Genomic DNA, 19,717 nt, shown 5'->3' with positions numbered 1-19,717 from the left:
CGAGGCAATCAGTCCTTCCGTATCACGGCAGGAAAAATATTTCCTCTCACCATGACCACGTTCTGTACCGTAAGATTATTACATGCTAAACCCACCTAAAACACATAAATTTAAATAATTACTATCTATATTATTATATCAAAAAGATATATGTATATTTACATTTACACCTTTTTTCTTTGATGAATATAAAAAAAAGGAAAAATTTCTTTTAATATCTAATTTTTTAATTTGTATTTTTTGCAAAAATATTTAAAATTATTTTAAAAGTTTTTAAAAATTAAAAATCTCATCTTATTATGTTTGTGCATTTGTTTTAGCTATTAAAAACGTCGGCCAGCTACATATCATTTTTGTTGGCAAAGCGAGAATAAAAGTATGAAAATTACGTTAGTATAGCATTTGCTCCAGTATGATAGGATTAGGTGTAATATATCTCCAATTAGATAATTATAGAATAGAATGACAAAAGAGATATATCAATCCAAATAGAAATAAATTATTTGTGGATTATTTAATTCACTCCCTGTAAAAGAGTGAAAGTTTTTCTTGCATTTTACATCACCGATACATTCTTCGATGAAGTATATACATAAGTATATACATATACAGGATTTGAAGTCTCTCGTGAATGTAAAAGTTTGAAATTTAAGTTTGAGAATATATAATACTTTTTTTAATTCGTTTTTATCGGCCATTGAACCTTTAATATGCTCTACGCGACAAACACGAACTTTTTTAAACTTCAGGTAACAGTTTTTTTAATTTATCTATCCTTCCCTCAAAGAAAGAGCAATGACACGATAGAATATAATACATAATGGTTTATTAACTATAGCAGAGCTCTAGACCACAATTATAAAAGCGTGAAAATATAACAGGTGTACACGTCCTTTTTCCTTCGTCTGTTATTACTAAATTTTTTGTTCGCACGAATATTTTGCGTGCTGCTGAAACTTAAAACAAGGATCGATAATTGCTGAATATTTAAGATACTTTATCGCGAGTTTATTGCTCGGCGTTTTTAAGAGCTTCCTTTATCGCGAGCATGCGCGAGAGATGCTCCTGTCATGCAGGAGGTAACGTCATTTTGCGAAAAAGGAGCGGACATCAGTCTTTAGACAACATTTGATATGGATGGTTCTAACTTCAGATACCGAGATGCTTGTCGTGGTGGTGATTGGAAAAGGGGCAGTCTTGTAAAAAATATTTTTATATTTGCGATCTCTTTTGATGGTGCAATATTTTTAATCTTGAACGTTTTATTTACTTATACCGTATTATTTTAATTAAATTTTTTCACTTTTCACCTCTTACTTATTGTTAGTGTTGTAAAGGTGTCGGTTGTAAAGACATGTAAATTATATCTATGATTACGGCCACTTGAAATTGTTAACAATTTTTTTATGGTTATTATTTATTAATAATATAAATAATAATATTATTTTCAACTAATTATACTGAACTTGTGTGCATAGTGAATAGCAATTATGTGACTTTTAGATAAATTATTCTTTATGCATTTTGCATTTAATTGTAAATTTATTTGTTTTGTAACATAATGCGATGCTTTCCATGAACTTCGATTTACTAACAAGATTTATACAGGCAGATTTCGAATGGGCGGTGAAACTAAATCGTATCGCTCTAGACTTGATCGGTCTCTGGCCTAAAACCGTAGAAAACTCGCGACAAAAATTACTGTGCCATCTTCGAGTGCTCGTCGTTTTTGTGGGAGTAACTTTCGGCGTCCTGGTCCCTTCTATACACTCTCTAATAATAATTCAAGGGAATATTATGCTAATGCTAGATAATTTACAATTCACATTGCCAGCTGTGAGCTGCTCGATAAGAATCGTGATCTTTTGGTGGAAGAAAGAAGGTATAAAGACGTAAAAATATACTTTTTATAAGCATAATTCTATTCTATAAAATGCGATAATATACATGTAAATTGAATCAAGACTCGGTGTCTTTTATATAAATAATATGAAAAAATAATAAATTAATAAAATAATAAATTTATATTACGAGAAATATGAAATAATTACGGGAAAAATAAATTAATAATTGTTTATAACAGAAATTATAAATTTACCGCGTAGAGAATTTCAAAAATTGCAGAAATTATATATTATGTTTTGTTTATTATATATTATACATTATACATTATTCTCCTCTCCTTTTTGTCAAACATGTGAGAGACGAGAAATATTATATTTCAGAGTTTCTTCTTTTTCATAATCTTTCTTTTATTTTATTTAACATTAACATTAATCATGACGAGTAATTTTTCTGCCTAAGTAATTTCTAACGGTACTATTAAGCATGTACTTGAATCATTCAATATATTGGCACTTTTGAAGCTATCGTACCGATCATGGGCATGATCGCAGAGGATTGGATAAGGTCCAAGAGCGCGCAAGAGAGAAGAATGATGATCAGAAGGGCGCGGAGTGCGCGTATAATTATCACGTGCGCGTATTGCATAATGGGAGTAGCGGGCTTCTTCATCATCATCCTTCCCGGGTTCGGCATGTCGATGAGACTGACTCCGAACATTACCGACCCGGGTAAACCACTACCGCTGCAAACTCATTACGTCTACGACGTAACGAGACGGCCACAGTACGAATTGACATTTGTCAGTCAGACCGTCTACATTTTTCTCGCCATGATGTCTTATACCGGAATCGATAATTTTCTCGGTCTGCTGGTATTTCACATTTGCGGCCAATTGGACATTCTTCAGGATCGTTTGATACATTTGGATAAATATGTCAATTCACGCGATATGCTGAGAAACTGCGTGGCAAAACATATCCGTTTGCTCAGGTTTGCTATTTTATACACGCAAATTGCCGACAAAAGATTCGCATGAAAAAGTATTCGATTCTGCATCGAATATGTACTTGTGACGCACGCAAAATGATATTTTTTTACAGAGCCATCGACATTATAGAAGATGCGTACAATATAATACTTCTCGCGTTATTCATGTACTTTGCGATACTCTTTGCTTTCTACGGTTTCCGGATAATTAGCGTAAGTGTCTGAAAGCTTGGTTTAAATTAATTTTCAATGATAAAAAACATCAATATCGCATTTTACAAAAAAATGTGAGAAAAGCTATTTTTATATAACATATTATCATATTGCAAATTAATATTCAGATTTGTATTTTTAACAATTTTAATTAATAAATTGTAAATTTTAATTCAACAAATTGATTAGCTATTTGACGAAGGAAATGATCTGTCGTTCGCTCACTTGGTGTATTTTATATCCAGTGTTTTCAATTTATTTGCACATACGTGCTTATATTGTGCTCTCGGTGAATTTTTAATGGCCAAGGTAGATGAAATTGTTTTCTTTTATAATATAATTAATTCAAGTTACATATATGACATTAATTACACGATTTAATCTACAAAAAATTTGATTATTGTACTATTAAAAATTAAACATTTGTTACACAACAAATTAATATTGATTTCTATATATAAAATAAGAATAATTTTTTTTAACAATTTTACATATTTTTAATTAAATTAAATATTGTAAAAAATGTATTTGACGTAAACTTTTTTTAGGAAACTAAATAATATTGTTTTGCAACAGAATGGTCAGAATCATAAAGATGATATGTCTGATAATGTGTCTTATGTATAGCAAATTTTCAGAAAAAATAAATTAGCTAATTGTATTTATAATTTGTGTATAAATATGTCAATTCGTAATTTATACAAATACTTTAGAAGATGAATGGCTGATTTTTATTTTATTATAAAACAAAAAATAATAATTTGTATCTAAAAATAATCTTGATATTCTTTTAAGTGTAATGAGATATATTACGCAGCGTACAGTAACGAATGGTATTTAGTGGATTCAAAAAATTCGAGGAATTTGTTACCATTACTAATCAGAGGTGCTAAACCTATTTATCTCACCGCCGGAAAAGTGTTTCCTATGACAATGGCTACATTCTGTGGGGTAAGATATTTTAATATTTGATTATAACTATTATATATATTAAAAGCACTTAAATGACACTAAAATTTTACACATTTAAATTTCTTATACAATAATCTTTGATATTACAAATATTTTAGACATTTAATTTTTTTATGTCTGTCTATGCCAATCGTCTTTAATTTCGATTAATTGCATATCAGGATGACGTTAGAAATCGCATTATTTACTATTTAAAAAATATGTTTTTAACTAATAAAATAATAATTCACTATTTAAAAAATATGTTTTTAGCTAATAAAAACATCAGGTGGTTATATATCTGTTTTGCATACAACGAAAAGTTAATGAAAAAAATTAGAAATATTTTATGCAATTTCTGACACAATATGATAGTTATAAAAATCGTTTAATTATTAAATGTATATTGTTTGTAAATAAATTATTGATCTTACTGCAAAATTTGATTGAAATATGCTGTGAATTTTACAAGATTGAGAGAGAAAAAAAGCAAGCATTTAAAATCAATGTTAAATCCCAAAGGACATACCTTTCATGAACCTGAAACCCTATCAAATCATTTAGTAATCAAAGGCTAAGAAGGCCGCGAAAGAGAGAAACTCGATAGTGACAAGAGCTAAAACCGCACGCGTGATCATCGCGCTCGCTTATGATCTTATTAGCCTGTATCTTCGTTATTGTTTCACTGATTTTTGAAATCTGCATAAGATATCTGATGAATATCACCAATTCAGGTAGACCGATATAATTCTATTACACGTATGACGTAAAAGAATCATAATACGTTGATGTATATTGCGCATTCCAATTTTTTTTCTACGCTGTCAATTGTTACGTGCGAATCGATAATTTCCTACGACTGGTTGTGTTTTATATCTACAGCCAATTAGACATCCTCAAGCAGCTCGTTTGCATGGATAAACTTCATGCGAACATTCATACAATTTTAAAGAGCTGCGTGATGAATCACATGCGGTTGCTATTTTCCTTTTGCTTGTGTCATTTTTTGCATTTTTTCTTCCAATTTTTATGTATAATATTGATATAAATACATATAATAAAAAACAAAAATGTTTTTTTTCTATTCTTAAGAACAATCGCACATAAAACCATTTAATCTTCCTATTTTTCAAAATTTTGATTTTGCTTTAATTTAAATTAAAACCATGCTTACAATCTGCCATAAATATAACAAATATATTACTTTATAAGGCCATTGCATTTGTAAAAGATACATACATATGTAATATTACTTATATTATCTTTGTTTTGGTTTATGATTCATTTTTTACGGATTTCTTATAATTAGCGTGAGTGCCTAAAAATAATGATAAGGTTTTTCTATGTAATTCACATATTTATATAATCTTAATAACGAAATAAAGAATAATATTGAGAGGAATATTATGTATATGTATATAAATATTACCCGATTAAAAACAACAGCTACATAATAGTGTAATTTAAACTTTTTTGTCAATATATAAAAATTATATTTTTTTATGTATGTCTCGATTTAATCATTTACTTGCAAAAAGAAATAATGTTTCACTCATTCGGTTGCTATTTTTCATAAGCAATGTAATTAATGTATTCGCTCACATGTGCCTTTATTGAGCTATCGGCGAAATTCTAATGGCCCAGGTAAAGTTTACCTCTTTTTCAGTTGTAAAATATTATGATTATAGTACTCAAAAGAATTTTTTAAATATTTTTAAGTGCGAGAATATATTATTTTGTCTGTAATCAAGAGTGGTATATAGAACCAAGCAAAGCGCAAGATTTGATTCCTGTAATAATTAAAAGCAGAAAATCCGTTTATCTCACCGAGGAAAAAGTGTTTCCCATAACAATGATTACATTTTACAGTGTAAGACATATTAAGTTTTGGTTAAAGAACTTCAGTGCTGATATAATGATGAAACTTATAATGTGTATTTCAATTTATGTTATCATTTAGCAATATAAATTTAATCATAATATTTTTACTTCATATGATATAATGCAATTTTGCAGGTTTGAATTTATTTATGCATATATGTTTACGTATTAATTTTTATAAAATATAGAAAAACAAACTCAATAACAAAATTATTAACAATCATTATAAAATAACTATATTTATCGATTTTATAAATATTAATCAAATATTGTTATATTCTACACGATAATTACACATTGTCAAAAAAAAAAAAAAAAAAAATAATAAATAGATCTATATACACAATATGTATAGAAATATACAAAATTTAAAACAAGAAACAAAAGTAACAGTGATGTTAGAAAATGACTTGCATAATGAAATTGAATTAAAAATTGTAATAAAAATTTATTTTTGTCTTACATTCATTAAAAGTATAGCATACATATGTACATATATAGGTACTTAGATTCTTTATTATTTTTATCATCGAATATCAGAATAACTAGTTATAAAATCAGTTTAATAAATTAGTTTAATTATTTTAATAAATAAAGTACTAATGAGAAGATAATATTTTCTTCAAATACAATTTTCTTCATGTCAACTCATGAACTACTGAAGCTTATTTTTGACAAACATTTTGTATAGACTGGCGACCATGACAGAATTGACGCTACCTATGTCTAAAATGCATGAGAATGTAACAGATGTGCATTCGCGTGACATTTCCATTCAAATACTCGTCTATAAGTACGCAATTTTTTGTTTTTAGTCCTCGATTACTTTAGTTGATCGCGTAAAAGAAAGGGAGAAAAAGAACACAACTCTATTAAATATTTAATAAGCCACTAACGTTTCCCTTACGCTTTTAAAAACTTTATTCCATGCGATGAATATTTTTTTTAAATGCAAAGTTACATCGGTGTTTGCAATGGACACAGCCGTCAGTCCTTACTCAGCATTCAATATGGATAATTCAAATTATTCAGGATACAAAGGTGTCTAACATTACAATCCGAATTATAAGTGGAAGCATTTATGTTTTGAAATGTTGAGAAATGTGTTTATACATGTTATACATGTTTATATAGAAGAAATTATTAAAATTTTCTGAGTTTATGGTTTATTTTTTGTAATTATTTAACAAATTGTCAACATATAATTGCACTTTGTGACATGCTGGTTATTTATATTTTTAACAATCAAGCAATTTATTAAACGTTATTCTAATTATTATTATCTATTATTATTAAACAGTTTGAAAAGTTTTGCACACTTTAGTTAACTAATTCTGTTGTTTATTTGTGTCTAATGACAAACAAAATATTGAAACTTTTATTATTTTAACTTTCAATATTTTAAATTATTTAAATTTACTTAAAATTATTAAAACTTAAATTATTTTTTTTATAAAAAAATTGGTCTTATCACAATCGTTGTAGGAAGACTTCGAATGGGCAGTGAAATTGAATCGTATATGTTTGGAATTGATTGGTCTCTGGCCTAAAACCGCAGAAAACCCGCGACAGAAGTTACTGTGCGATCTTCGAGTGCTCGTCGTTTTTCTGGGAATAACTTTCGGTGTTCTGGTCCCTTCTGTACACTCTCTGATAATAATTCAAGGGGATCTTATGCTGATGTTAGATAATTTACAATTTGTTTTGCCAGCTGTAAGCTGCTCGATAAGAATCATAATCTTTTGGTGGAAAAAAGAAGGTAGAGACACAAAAATATATTTTTTATAAATATAATTCTATAATATGCGCTAAATGATATAGACATAAATTGAATCAAGTCACGGTTCCTTTTATACAAATAATATGAAAAATTAATAAATTGATAAATTAATTATTGTTACAAAAAGTTACAATTTTATCGCGTAGAGATCTCAGAAATTGTGGAAATTATATATTATATATTATACATTATATATTATATATTGTTTATTACATCTAATGCACAATGTATTATTCTTCTCTTTTTTTTTTTTTTTTTTTTTTTTTTTGTCAAACATATGAGAGATAAGAAATATTATTTTTTACAGTTTCTTTTTTCCTTATAAACTTTCTTTTATTTTTTTTAACATTAATTTTGACGAGTACCTTTCTGCCAATTTAACAGTGCTTTTAAGCGGTCGAATCGTTCAATATATTGACATTTTTAAAGCTATCGTACCGATTATGGGAATGATCGCGGAGGATTGGATAAGATCTAAAAGCGTGCGAGAAAGAAGAATGATGATTAGGAGGGCGCGAAGCGCACGCTTGATTATCAAGTGCGCATATTGCATAATGGTAGTAGGGTGTTTTTTCGTTGTCGTCCTGCCCGGTTTCGGCGTATCGATGAGACTAACCTCGAACATCACCGACCCGGGTAGACCACTGCCGCTACAAACTCATTACGTCTACGACGTGACAAAACGGCCGCAGTACGAGTTGACATTTGTCAGTCAGGCCGTCTACGTCATCCTCGCCATCATTACCTATACCGGAATTGATCATTTTCTCAGTCTGCTGGTATTTCACATTTGCGGCCAATTGGACATTCTGCAGGATCGTTTGACACATTTGTATAAATATATCAATTCACACGACATGTTGAGAAGCTGCGTGGCTAAACATATCCGTTTGCTCAGGTTTGTTATTTTATATACACGCGAATGCTGACAAAAGAGTTGCATAAAAAAGTATTCGGTTCTGTATCAAATATGACGCACACGAAATAATATCTTCTTTCAGAGCCATCGACATTATAGAAGATACGTACAATATAACGCTTCTCGCGTTATTCATGTACTTTGTGATACTCTTTGCTTTTTACGGTTTCCGGATAATTAGCGTAAGTGTCTGAAAGCTTGAGTTAAAATAATTTTTGATAAAAAAGATTAATATCACATGTTACAAAAAAATGTAAAAAAGCTATTTTTGCACAACATATTAATACATAGAATTAGTACTCAAGTTTTTATTTTTAACAATTTTAATTAATAAATTTTAAATTTTAATTGGAACAACTTGATTAGCTATTCGACGAAGGAAATGATATGTCACTGGCTCACTTGGTGTATTTTATATCCACCGTTTTCAATTTATTTATACATATGTGCCTTTATTGTGCTCTCGGCGAATTTTTAGTGGCCAAGGTAGATGAAATCGTTTTCTTTTATAATATAATTAATGCAAGTTACATATATAACCTTAATTATACGATTCAATCTACAATAAATTTGAATAACGTACTATTAAAAATTAAGCATTTGTTACATAACAAAATTTAATATTAATTTCTATTTATAAAATAAAATTTAGTTTTTTGACAATTTTATATATTTTTAATTAAATTAAATATTGTGAAAAATATATTTAACGTAAACTTTTTTAAATATATAAATATATAAATATATAATATAAACATATAAATAATATTGTTTTGCAACAAAATGGTCAGAATCATAAAGCTGATATGTCTGATAATGTGTCTTATGGATAGTAAATTTTCAAGAAAATATAAATTATCTAATTGTATTCATAATTTGTATATAAATATGTCAATTTGTAATTTATACAAATATTTCTAACAATAAGATAAATCGCTGATTTTTATTTTATTATGAAACAAAATAATAATTTGTATCTAAAAATAATCTTGATCTTTTTTTAAGTGTAATGAGATATATTATGCAGCGTATAGTAACGAATGGTATTTAGTGGATTCAAAAAATTCGAGGAATTTGTTACCATTACTAATCAGAGGTGCTAAACCGATCTATCTCACCGCCGGGAAAGTGTTTCCAATGACAATGGCTACATTCTGTGGGGTAAGATATTTTAATATTTGATTACAATCATTATATATATTAAAAGCATATAAATGATACTAAAATTCTACACATTGAAATATCTTGTACAATAATCTTTGATATTACAAATATTTTAGACATTTAATTTTTTTATGTTTCTCTGTGTCAATCGTCTTTAATTTCGATTAATTGCATATCAGGATAACGTTAAAAATTGCATTATTTACTATTTAAAAAATATCTTTTTAACTAATAAAATAATAATCCACTATTTAAAAAATATGTTTTTAGCTAATAAAAACATCAGGTGGTTATATATCTATTTTGCATACGACGAGAAGTTAATGAAATAAGTGAGATAAATATTTTATGTAATTTCTGATACTTTATGATAGTTATAAAAAGCTATATAATTATCAAATATATGTATGTTGTTTGTAAATAAATCATAAATTTTGCTGCATAATTTGATTGAAATATGCTGTGAGTTTTACAAAATTGAGAGAGAAGAAAACATGCAATTAAAATCAATATTAAATCACAAGGCATATATTTTTCACAAACCTGAAGCCGCATCAAATCATTTAGTAATCAAAGGCTAAGAAGGGCAGGAAAGAGAGAGAGGCAATGCAGTGGTGAGAAGAGCTGATCCTACGTCTTCGTTATTGTTCTACTGATTTTTGGAATCTGCATTAGATATTTGACTATCATCGATCCCAGGTAGACCGATGCCGATACAGACCTATTACATGTATGATGTAACAAGAATCGTGTACTTTAATTTATGTTATAATTTTGCAATATAAATTAAATTATTATATATTTATTTACTATCTTATAATGCAATTTTACAGTTTTTTTTATTACAAATGTATTAGACAGTAAATTTATAAATTTCTATTAATTAGAAAACATATAAGGAGCAAGATTATTTTTATAAAGTTAATAATAAATACGGATATATTATTTCAATTTTTTAATATCACGATATTCTGACGGAATGTATGTTATTATGGAACATTATTATGAGATATTTTGGCTTTCAGCTAATGAGACATTAGCTAGCTACGTATCTGTCCTTCTTAGAATGTCAGTTTGAAGATTGAGATATATACAAAGTGATTCTAATATTACAAAGTAAAAATATATACAAAATGATTCTAATATTCCGAAGTAAATTGCACATTATAAATATAATTGAAGAATATGTATATATTACATATTTTTACCTAACAATTTTTATAAAATAGAGAAAGACAAACTTAATAATATAATTATTTATAAAATAACTATAAAATAACTATACTTACAGATTTTATAAATATTAATCAAATGTTATATTTTGCACGACAAATACGTATTGTCGAAAAAAATATAATAAAAACATAAAATGAGTAGATCTGTATACACAATATATATAGAAATATAAAAAATTAAAAAAAATAAAAGTAACAAAAGTATTTAAAATGATTTGCATAATAAAATTGAATTAAAAATTGCAAAGAAATTGTTGTCTTATATGCATTAAAAGTATAGCTTACATACATATATACTAAGATTCTTCATCATTTCTATCATCGAATATCAGAATAACTAGTTATAAAATCAGTTTAATAATTAAACTAATGAAAAGATAATATTTTTTTTAAATACAATTTTCTTTATGTCAACTTATGAACTGTTAAAGCTTATTTTTGACACACATTTTACATAGATAGGCGATCATGAAGGAATTGACGCTATGTGTCTAAAATGCATGAGAATGTAACAGATGTGCATTCGCGTGACATTTCCATTCAAATACTCGTCTATAAGTACGCAATTTTTTGTTTTTTAGTCATCGATTATTTTAGCCGATCGCGTAAAAGAAAGAGAGAAAAAGAACACAACTCTATTAAATATTTAATAAGCCATAACGTTTCCCTTACGCTCTTAAAAACTTTATTCTATGTGCGATGAATGTTTTTATTGAATGCAAGGTAACATCGGTGCGTGCAATAGGCACAGCCGTCAGTCTTTATTCAGCATTCGATATGGATAATTCAAATCATTCAGGATACAAAGGTGTCTAAAATTACAATAGTCGGAAATGAAAGCATTTATGTTTTGGGAAAAATATATTTTTATTAATGTTATACATGTTATAGAGAAAAAGAGATTTGAAATTTTCTGAATTTGTGCTTTATTTTTTGCAAATATTTAACAAACTGTCAATATCTTTGGACTAAGTAACATGCTGGTTATTTATATTTTTAACGATTAAGCAACTTATACGTGATTCTAATTATTATTATCTATTATCTTTAAACTGTTTTAAAATTTTTGCCTATTTTAGTTAGCTAATTCTGGATTGTTTTTTTATCCTTTTTTTAATTATTGTTTTTCACTTAAATATCAATGCTGTCAAATAAAATATTAAAACTTAAATTATTTTAACTTTCAATATTTTAAATAATTTAAATTTAAATTATTTAAACTTAATTTATTTTTTTACAAAAGAATTTGATTTATTACAATCGTTGTAGGAAGACTTCGAATGGGCAGTGAAATTGAATCGTATAAGTTTGGAATTAATTGGTCTCTGGCCTAAATTAGAACCAAGCTCTCGAGAGAAATTGATGTGTAATTTACGTGTATTTGTTACTTTTCTGGCATTTTGGTTATTAATTCCTGCTATACATTCGTTGATCAGAATTCATTCAAATATCATGCTAACATTAGATAATTTACAATATACTTTACCGCTGATCAGCAGTATTGTGAGACTTATAATATTCTGGTGGAAGAAAGAAGGTAAACGTGTAATGTAATGTAGGAGTTATAATACTTGTATATACAAGGTGTCTCATTTATCTTGTGCATCTCAAATAACGTTCGTTTTTCGCGACTCATATTACAAAATATTCTAAATAAAATTTGAAGACTCTGTATAATACATAGTATGAAATATGAACAATAACATTAAATAAATAGAAAAATATTTAATATCAATTACAAAAAATTATATTTATATTTATTGTGCAATTAAGAGTTTTAAATTTTGCATTAGTAAAAAACAATTGCTCATATATTTTCTTTAATTTTTATAATTTATTTTTTATTCAAAATTGTATCATATTATAAAAAATTTATATCGCTCTCGAAATTTTTTAAAAGAGATTTTACATTATATTTTTGAAAATTTATATAATTAACAAAAGAGAGCCTCTATTTTTTTGTATGATAGAAATATTCAAAAATTTATTGTTTTAAACTTCTAATATTTTTTTTAAGCTCTTGTAACAATTGTAAATATGATTGCGGAAGATTGGTTAAAATCGAAAAGCCTATACGAAAGAAATGTGATGATTAAGTGGGCGCAACGTGCGCGTATAATTGTTCTATGCGCATTTCTTGTGATGGGGATAGCATGCGTAAGTCTTGTCGGTACGACTATTTTTGGAAAATCGATGAGATTGACGCCGAATATCACCGATCCAGGCAGACCGTTGCTTTTACAAAGTTATTACATTTATGACGTAACGAAGAGGCCACAGTATGAGATTACATTAGTTTTCCAAATCATATCTGTCTTCATTGTTATTATACCTTATACAGGAATAGACACCTTTCTCGGACTGCTGGTGTTTCATATTTGTGGTCAGTTAGATATTTTGAAAAATCGTCTCATACATTTACATCAATATGAAAACTTTTCTGACATATTGAAAGACAGCGTAATGTGTCATGTTCGGTTACTCAGGTATCGCATTTTTTATTATATTCTATATGTTTGTTACAATTTGGAAAAAAAGCATCAAAAACCATGTCTGTGTATAATTACATAAATACTATTATATTTAAAAACATATTACAATTAATTTATAATTTTTGACATTTTTTTATATTATATCTTAAAATAAAGATATTTTATTTAAAAGTATATATACAATGATTTATTAATCCTATTTGCAATATAATTTGAACTAACACTATCAAAAAAATGTGCCTAATACGTGTAAAACTACATTACAGAGCCGTTAGTATTGTAGAAAATGCGTACAATATTATACTCTTGGTACTCTTATTATATTTTGCTATACTTTTCGCATTTCAAGGATTTCTACTAGTTAGTGTAAGTGATACAAGAAATTTGTGAGTATTCGACTTTTGCATTTCTATAATTAATCTTTAATAAATTTCTATAGTGTGTCATGTATTATAATATGTGTTTATATAAGAATATTCTATACACATTTTAATGTAAAAAAATTTTTTTGAATCACATTGTAAAAATTACATCTTTTCATACATAGCATAGATTAATTATGATTTAATTAGCTATTTGACGAGGAAAATGTATCGACCATCCGTCTGACAGTTCTTCTCGTCGGCATTACAAATATATTTATTCATATGTGTCTTTATTGCGCCATTGGCGAAATATTAATGACTCGAGTAAGTTTATTTATTAAATAAAATATTAAATGCATGTTGCTTGCAAATATATAAAACAATTTATATAAAGAGTATTACTTACATGTATATATAAATGTTTCTTTAATATTTTAAAGTACGATGCAATTCATTATGCACTATACAATAATGAATGGTATTGTCTGGACTCGAAGAAAGCGAGAAGCCTAATCCTTTTTATGATTAAAACTGGTGTGCCGGTATATTTCACTGCTGGGAAAATATTTCCTATGACAATTGCTATGTTTTGTAGCGTAAGATATTAATATTCTATAATGAGCTGTTTTATTATTTATTTTTGGCACGTGTATTATGTAATTTTACATATTTAATTTAAATTTTTGCAATCTATTGACAATTTATATTTATAATTTTTATGCATTTAATTAATTTTATTACGCACATAAATATGCTTTAAATAATCATTGAATAATAAAAAGAAACAGAATTCAAATTTTTTGTCAAAAAAACTAAATACATATATATAAAACTAAATATTTAACTTATAGGCGTATAAATCGAGTTTTATTTATAAAAGTATTTTTTGTAATTAATAATTAATACGTTGTTTTACAATACTTTAAATTTATTTATATTTTTTAATTTTACATTAATTTCAAATACAAATATCAAGAATGTATTTTAGTTATTAAAAACGTCAGCCGGTTACATATCCTTTCTGCTTACGACGAGAAGTTAACCAAAAGTGGAAAACAGAGTAGAATGGTTTATTCAATAGAGTTGTTAAAATACAATGATTTCAAAAATGTACGTATATCAAATTTACTCTTTATTACAAATATAATTTTTTAATATTTTTATAAAATATATTTCCAAAATGTGTAATAAATATTTTGCTAGATAAAACATGAGAACGAATACACCAACTACGTACATACATTTAGGAGACATTATCTACAAAGATTTATCTTGCACTGTATATGCTTGTAAAAAAATAGAAGTACAAAATCTCAGGATGGAGAAAATAATCTACAAATAGAATTAGGTTAAATATTTTTGCTGATACAGAAATGATATAGAAATATATAAGTTATTTTACAATATGGAATTTTTCTTTGTATTGTGTAACAGAAATTATTATTTATCTAAAGAAAAATCCGTCATTTAATAATTTTTAAAATCATATTTTATTTTATATAATATTTATGTAATATTTTATTTATTAATTATATTAATATTTATTTATTAGTTATATTTACATTTATTTTATTTATTATTTGTATAGTTATTTTATTTCAAATTATTGAAACTTAATATGCCATAAGCATCAAATTTAAAGTTCTCATAAACGTCTGTCATAACACTTTAAGTAAATAAGGAAATAAACAGTTATTTAATTAAATAAGAAATACATTAAAAGTTAATTAAAAACTAATAAACCGTATTACACACAATTCGTCTCAATTATACATATGGTATATTATAGAGGAATTGTTATAAATATAAATTGTCATGTCAAGTGATATAAAAAAGAAACACTGAGACTATATGTTAATGTAATTTCTGTTAATATGCTAAAGTTATTTTTTTCATATTTTATTAGATTTATGACAAGTAGTGAAAATGTACATTATTATACGTACGATGTGTGACACAAGTTGTTATGACAGATGTACGATGTATTTTTGATCTTTCTTTCCCTTCCTCTCTTTTTTTCTCTCTCGTAGCATAGCATTAAAACGTCAATCGATTACAAAAAAGTGAGGGACATCTATATACCGTTCCATAAGTTTTTTTATGACTGATAGTTCGTTGAATGAGGGTGAACGCTCCTCGTTTTTCCACCCTCGTTTCGCATATTTAATTCAAGTCGCGGGAAATTGTGAAACAATTTTTTCCCGCATGCGTGATAAATGCAGTCATTGAGTAGAATAGGTAACTTCGCTTCACGAAGATAGAGCAGCCGTTAGTCTTTAGATAACACTCGACATGGATACTTCGAAAAGTTCGGGATACCAAGGTGCCTATTATTGTCGACTTGCAATTATAATCTTTCTTCTTTTTGTGGTATTTTTATTCGTGATATGAGCGTATAATTGCGATCATAGTTCATGTTAAATGTGTATTTTATATATATTGTTCTACGAGATGAGACACACTGTCTCTTTCTTCTGTTTTCCTTTTTATATAGCTTTAATAATTTGTCCATGTTTTTTCTTGTTTGTCAATATCTTTGAAACAGGTAGATTTCGAATGGGCGGTGAAACTAAACCGTTTCAGTTTGAGGCTGATCGGACTCTGGCCTAAGTCAGAATATAACATTCGAAACAGGTCAATGTACAATTTACGCCCTCTAATCATCGTTTTAATGCTGATAGTCATCGTTCTAATCCCCAGTATACATTCGGTGATAAAAATTCGGACAAATATCATGCTGTTAATTGATAATTTGCAATTTACTCTGCCGGCTATCACCTGCGCTATCAGGATCATAATTTTTTGGTGGAAGAAGGAAGGTAAAAATAAACATAAAATTTATATAAATCCATACAAAATATATGGTAAGCCCTACAAATTGTACATGACTTTTGCTTCGATAATCTTTCAAAAAAGCAAGCTGCAAGAATTTTATATTTAATTTTTTAAGAAAGGCATTCAAAACGACATTTTTAATCTATAAAAATGTAATTTAATGTAGTGTAAATTAAATTAGAGAAAAGTTTTCTGACCCCTTTTGACTAAAAATAAAGAAAAATTTTATTTCTACTCAAATCGTAAGGAAATAATTATTTTCCTAAAATTTTAACATGATAGATTAATTAGTATAAGATAATTCTTTGTATACTTTCTAAACAGTTTTAACAACTATTTTTTTCTAAAAAAAACTATATATTTTTTATAATATGTTGCATAGAATTATCTTCTTTTTTCTTCCTATTATTAATATATTTTTGTAAGTTTTACATATTTTTCTCAAAGGTCCAAAAATCACTCTTCTTTAACATTATCCTTTCTCGTCTCTTTCAAAGCTATTAAATGGGTGTTAAACATGGTCGCGGAGGATTGGCTAAAATCGAAAAGCTCATAGGAGCGAGACACGATGATCAGGAGAGCGCGAACCGCGCGTATAGTTATCACGTGTGGATACAGCACGATGACGATAGCCTTCGTCTTAGTTGGCGTTCTACCTTTTTACGGGATTTCGTATCGAGCATCTGAACAAGTTTATCAATTTTCGCGATATGCTCAGAAGCAACGTGCAAGACCACACACGGTTACTTAGGTACTTGTTGTCTTGCGCATTAGCTATATATATATTGCTTTATATTATTTTATATATTATTTTATATATGTTATTTTTTTCTCTTTTTTATAAAATAAAAGAAAACTACAATGTTACACAATATATCGTATACAATCTTATTAAAATTATTATCTTATTATTATTAGCATATTTTAGTCTGAGATATTCTTTTTTAGAGCTATTGCTGTTATAGAAGATACATATAATATAATGCTTCTTGTATTATTTTTATGTTTTGGTATAGTCTTTGCTTGTTACGGATTTTTAATAATGAGCGTAAGTAATATTTTTTTATATTTCTCTGGCGACATCATGATGTAATTGTGATATTATACTTTATTCCTGGGTCTAGAGATACAAGTAGAAAAAAAAACAAATTGTTCCCCCATAAAATATGATTTTTTGTGAAAAAAACAACAATTCTTTTTTGTTTATTTTCCAAATTTTTTTTATTTTAAAATATTGAACATCTTTATATTTTAATTAATGTAAATTGATTTTTTATTATTTTTAACTTTTTAGATAAAAGATTTGAACCAAGCACCACTATTTTAAATGTAGATCACATTCTAGTTGCTTATATGTAGATATAGATATGTAATTACTATTTTTAATTAGATAAATTCTTTAAAAATAAATAAAAATTGAATAAAGTATTATGTATCTAACTGAAAAATATTTAAATCCTGTCGTGTTTGGTATAATTTGCCGCATGAGTATCATTAAGTATCATTATAATTACTTTCAGGAAAAGATAAATTAAAAATATAAGTAATTTTTAATTAACAAAATTATATAATTAAATAAAAGATTAATAAAAAAATATAAAGAAAATAATATTATATTTACAAAAATAATTTTCTATCTATTAAGATGTTTTAGAGATGTTTATAAAAACATCTTTTTTAAGACGTGTTATCTTGGTTAATACAAAAATTGCGTTTTGTTTATATCTGTTATTGTTAGTTAATAGAAAAAGGTAGTAAAATATCAATCAGCCATTTGATGTACGAAGTATGCATTGTTATCAACGTATTCGGTCACATGTGCCTTTATTGCGCCGTAGGAGAGATTCTAGTAAATCAGGTAAAAATTATATATACCTAATGCAAGATTGAGTTTTGTTTCAATGGTATTCATGATATTTGCGAGTCCAAAAAACTTGTAGAAAAAAATTTTGACATGTCTCAAACATCCTTATTGTACAAATTGTGTCTTGCCAATATGTTACGTATTAAATATCAATTGTGAAGTAAACACAATTGTAAGGAATTTTATAATATAAATTAATAATTTTAAATTTAAAATTTAATAATAAATTTAAATTATAATTTAAATTAATATTTTGTGTAATAATATATAAATTTTTGATAATTTTCAGTGCAATCAAATCCATTATGCTGTGTACAATTACAAGTGGTACACTCTAGATTCAAGGAATGCGAGAGGCTTAATCTTCTTAATGATTAGAAGCAGTAAACCAATCTATCTCACCGCTGGCAAGGTGTTTCCTATGACAATGGCTACATTTTGTAACGTAAGTTATCGAAAATATATATGTAAATCATAACTGTTTTAGTACAATTTATTGTCGTTAGAGACGCAATAATAATATGTTGTATACTGTTCGTATAAAATTTATTTTTTTTATATAAAAAACTTAAGAATTATAAAAAATTGTTTTTACTTGTATTTTTTTTATTCGTATCGTTTCTTGTATCTTCTTATTTTCCTCTGTCAATTGAATTATTAGCAATATTTTAATAAGCATTCAGATTTTATTCTATTTAATGCTTTTAATACTTTTAATTTATTTTAATTTTAAAAAATAATTATTTTTAATCTTTTGCATATTTATTTATATATTACACGTACTATTTGATATGTAACTTTCAGCTGATAAAAACGTCAGCCAGTTATATATCTGTCCTTCTTACAACAAAAGTTTAAAATAAATTCAAATTACTTCTGACATTATATATATATACATAATTATCAGTAGATGAATTACAACTAGTAATAAACAGGTGAATATTATCTTCTACATAATATTTAGGCACGATAATTTTTAGACACAATTTTTTATAAAATATATTTAGACATATTGTTAATAATATTTTTAATAGACATAAAGTTAATAATATTGATGTTTAAATAAAATTAATTATATATAAAAAAGATTTTCTAGGTTTAAGAAGAATCGTAGCTGATGTCTACGTATGTAGCTGTTTTCACTTAGTATTAAAATAGGGAAGTACTATAATTTGTTATATTGATA

At 26.6% G+C, this 19,717-nt stretch overlaps 3 protein-coding genes, 1 long non-coding RNA gene and 1 pseudogene across 5 annotated transcripts; all 5 read left to right on the top strand.

Annotated features, from left to right (window-relative positions):
• The first annotated feature begins 908 nt into the window (after positions 1–908).
• Positions 909–4,323, top strand: LOC140667794 (odorant receptor 9a-like). The gene is made up of 7 exons (XM_072896056.1): positions 909–1,199; positions 1,609–1,882; positions 2,367–2,835; positions 2,946–3,045; positions 3,235–3,354; positions 3,841–3,996; positions 4,270–4,323. The coding sequence occupies exons 1-7, from the start codon at positions 1,134–1,136 to the stop codon at positions 4,321–4,323; spliced, it is 1,239 nt and encodes a 412-aa protein (XP_072752157.1). The 5' UTR covers positions 909–1,133.
• Positions 4,324–6,850: 2,527 nt separating this feature from the next.
• On the top strand, positions 6,851–19,389 carry LOC140667795 (odorant receptor 4-like). Of its 2 annotated transcripts, XM_072896058.1 has the most exons (9): positions 6,861–6,918; positions 7,363–7,636; positions 8,087–8,555; positions 8,659–8,758; positions 8,943–9,062; positions 9,582–9,737; positions 18,406–18,525; positions 18,821–18,976; positions 19,336–19,389. In XM_072896058.1, exons 2-9 carry the CDS (start codon positions 7,552–7,554, stop codon positions 19,387–19,389), a joined length of 1,260 nt encoding a protein of 419 aa, XP_072752159.1. In that variant the 5' UTR covers positions 6,861–6,918; positions 7,363–7,551. The 2 variants fall into 2 exon arrangements, with proteins under 2 accessions (XP_072752158.1, XP_072752159.1); XM_072896057.1 differs by lacking the exons at positions 18,406–18,525; positions 18,821–18,976; positions 19,336–19,389 and adding an exon at positions 10,011–10,078 and having other exon boundaries at positions 6,851–6,918; positions 7,367–7,636.
• Positions 11,472–13,857, top strand: LOC140667626 (uncharacterized). Its single transcript, XM_072895768.1, has 5 exons — positions 11,472–11,483; positions 11,721–11,783; positions 12,245–12,512; positions 12,993–13,461; positions 13,734–13,857. Exons 1-5 carry the CDS (start codon positions 11,472–11,474, stop codon positions 13,855–13,857), a joined length of 936 nt encoding a protein of 311 aa, XP_072751869.1.
• LOC140667812 (uncharacterized) lies at positions 14,069–15,150 on the top strand. Its single transcript, XR_012047075.1, has 4 exons — positions 14,069–14,156; positions 14,273–14,428; positions 14,821–14,942; positions 15,036–15,150. It is a non-coding gene; the product is annotated as an uncharacterized lncRNA (long non-coding RNA).
• Positions 16,125–17,418, top strand: LOC140668145 (uncharacterized; annotated as a pseudogene).
• Positions 19,390–19,717: the final 328 nt, after the last annotated feature.

Source organism: Anoplolepis gracilipes, chromosome 7 (genome assembly GCF_047496725.1).
Source record: "Anoplolepis gracilipes chromosome 7, ASM4749672v1, whole genome shotgun sequence".
Taxonomy (NCBI): Eukaryota; Metazoa; Arthropoda; class Insecta; order Hymenoptera; family Formicidae; genus Anoplolepis; species Anoplolepis gracilipes.
This window is presented reverse-complemented; position numbering and strand designations above follow the sequence as displayed.

Coding starts and splice junctions, on each gene's coding strand:
- LOC140667794 (XM_072896056.1), top strand. CDS start 1,134: ATGGATGGTTCTAACTTCAGATACCGAGATGCTTGTCGTGGTGGTGAT. Junction 2,836..2,945: donor AAACATATCCGTTTGCTCAG/GTTTGCTATTTT, acceptor ATTTTTTTACAG/AGCCATCGACATTATAGAAG. Junction 3,997..4,269: donor CAATGGCTACATTCTGTGGG/GTAAGATATTTT, acceptor ATATGTTTTTAG/CTAATAAAAACATCAGGTGG.
- LOC140667795 (XM_072896058.1), top strand. CDS start 7,552: ATGCTGATGTTAGATAATTTACAATTTGTTTTGCCAGCTGTAAGCTGC. Junction 7,637..8,086: donor CTTTTGGTGGAAAAAAGAAG/GTAGAGACACAA, acceptor ACATTTTTAAAG/CTATCGTACCGATTATGGGA. Junction 9,738..18,405: donor CAATGGCTACATTCTGTGGG/GTAAGATATTTT, acceptor TGTTATTGTTAG/TTAATAGAAAAAGGTAGTAA.
- LOC140667626 (XM_072895768.1), top strand. Junction 11,784..12,244: donor AAATCATTCAGGATACAAAG/GTGTCTAAAATT, acceptor CAATCGTTGTAG/GAAGACTTCGAATGGGCAGT. Junction 12,513..12,992: donor ATTCTGGTGGAAGAAAGAAG/GTAAACGTGTAA, acceptor ATTTTTTTTAAG/CTCTTGTAACAATTGTAAAT.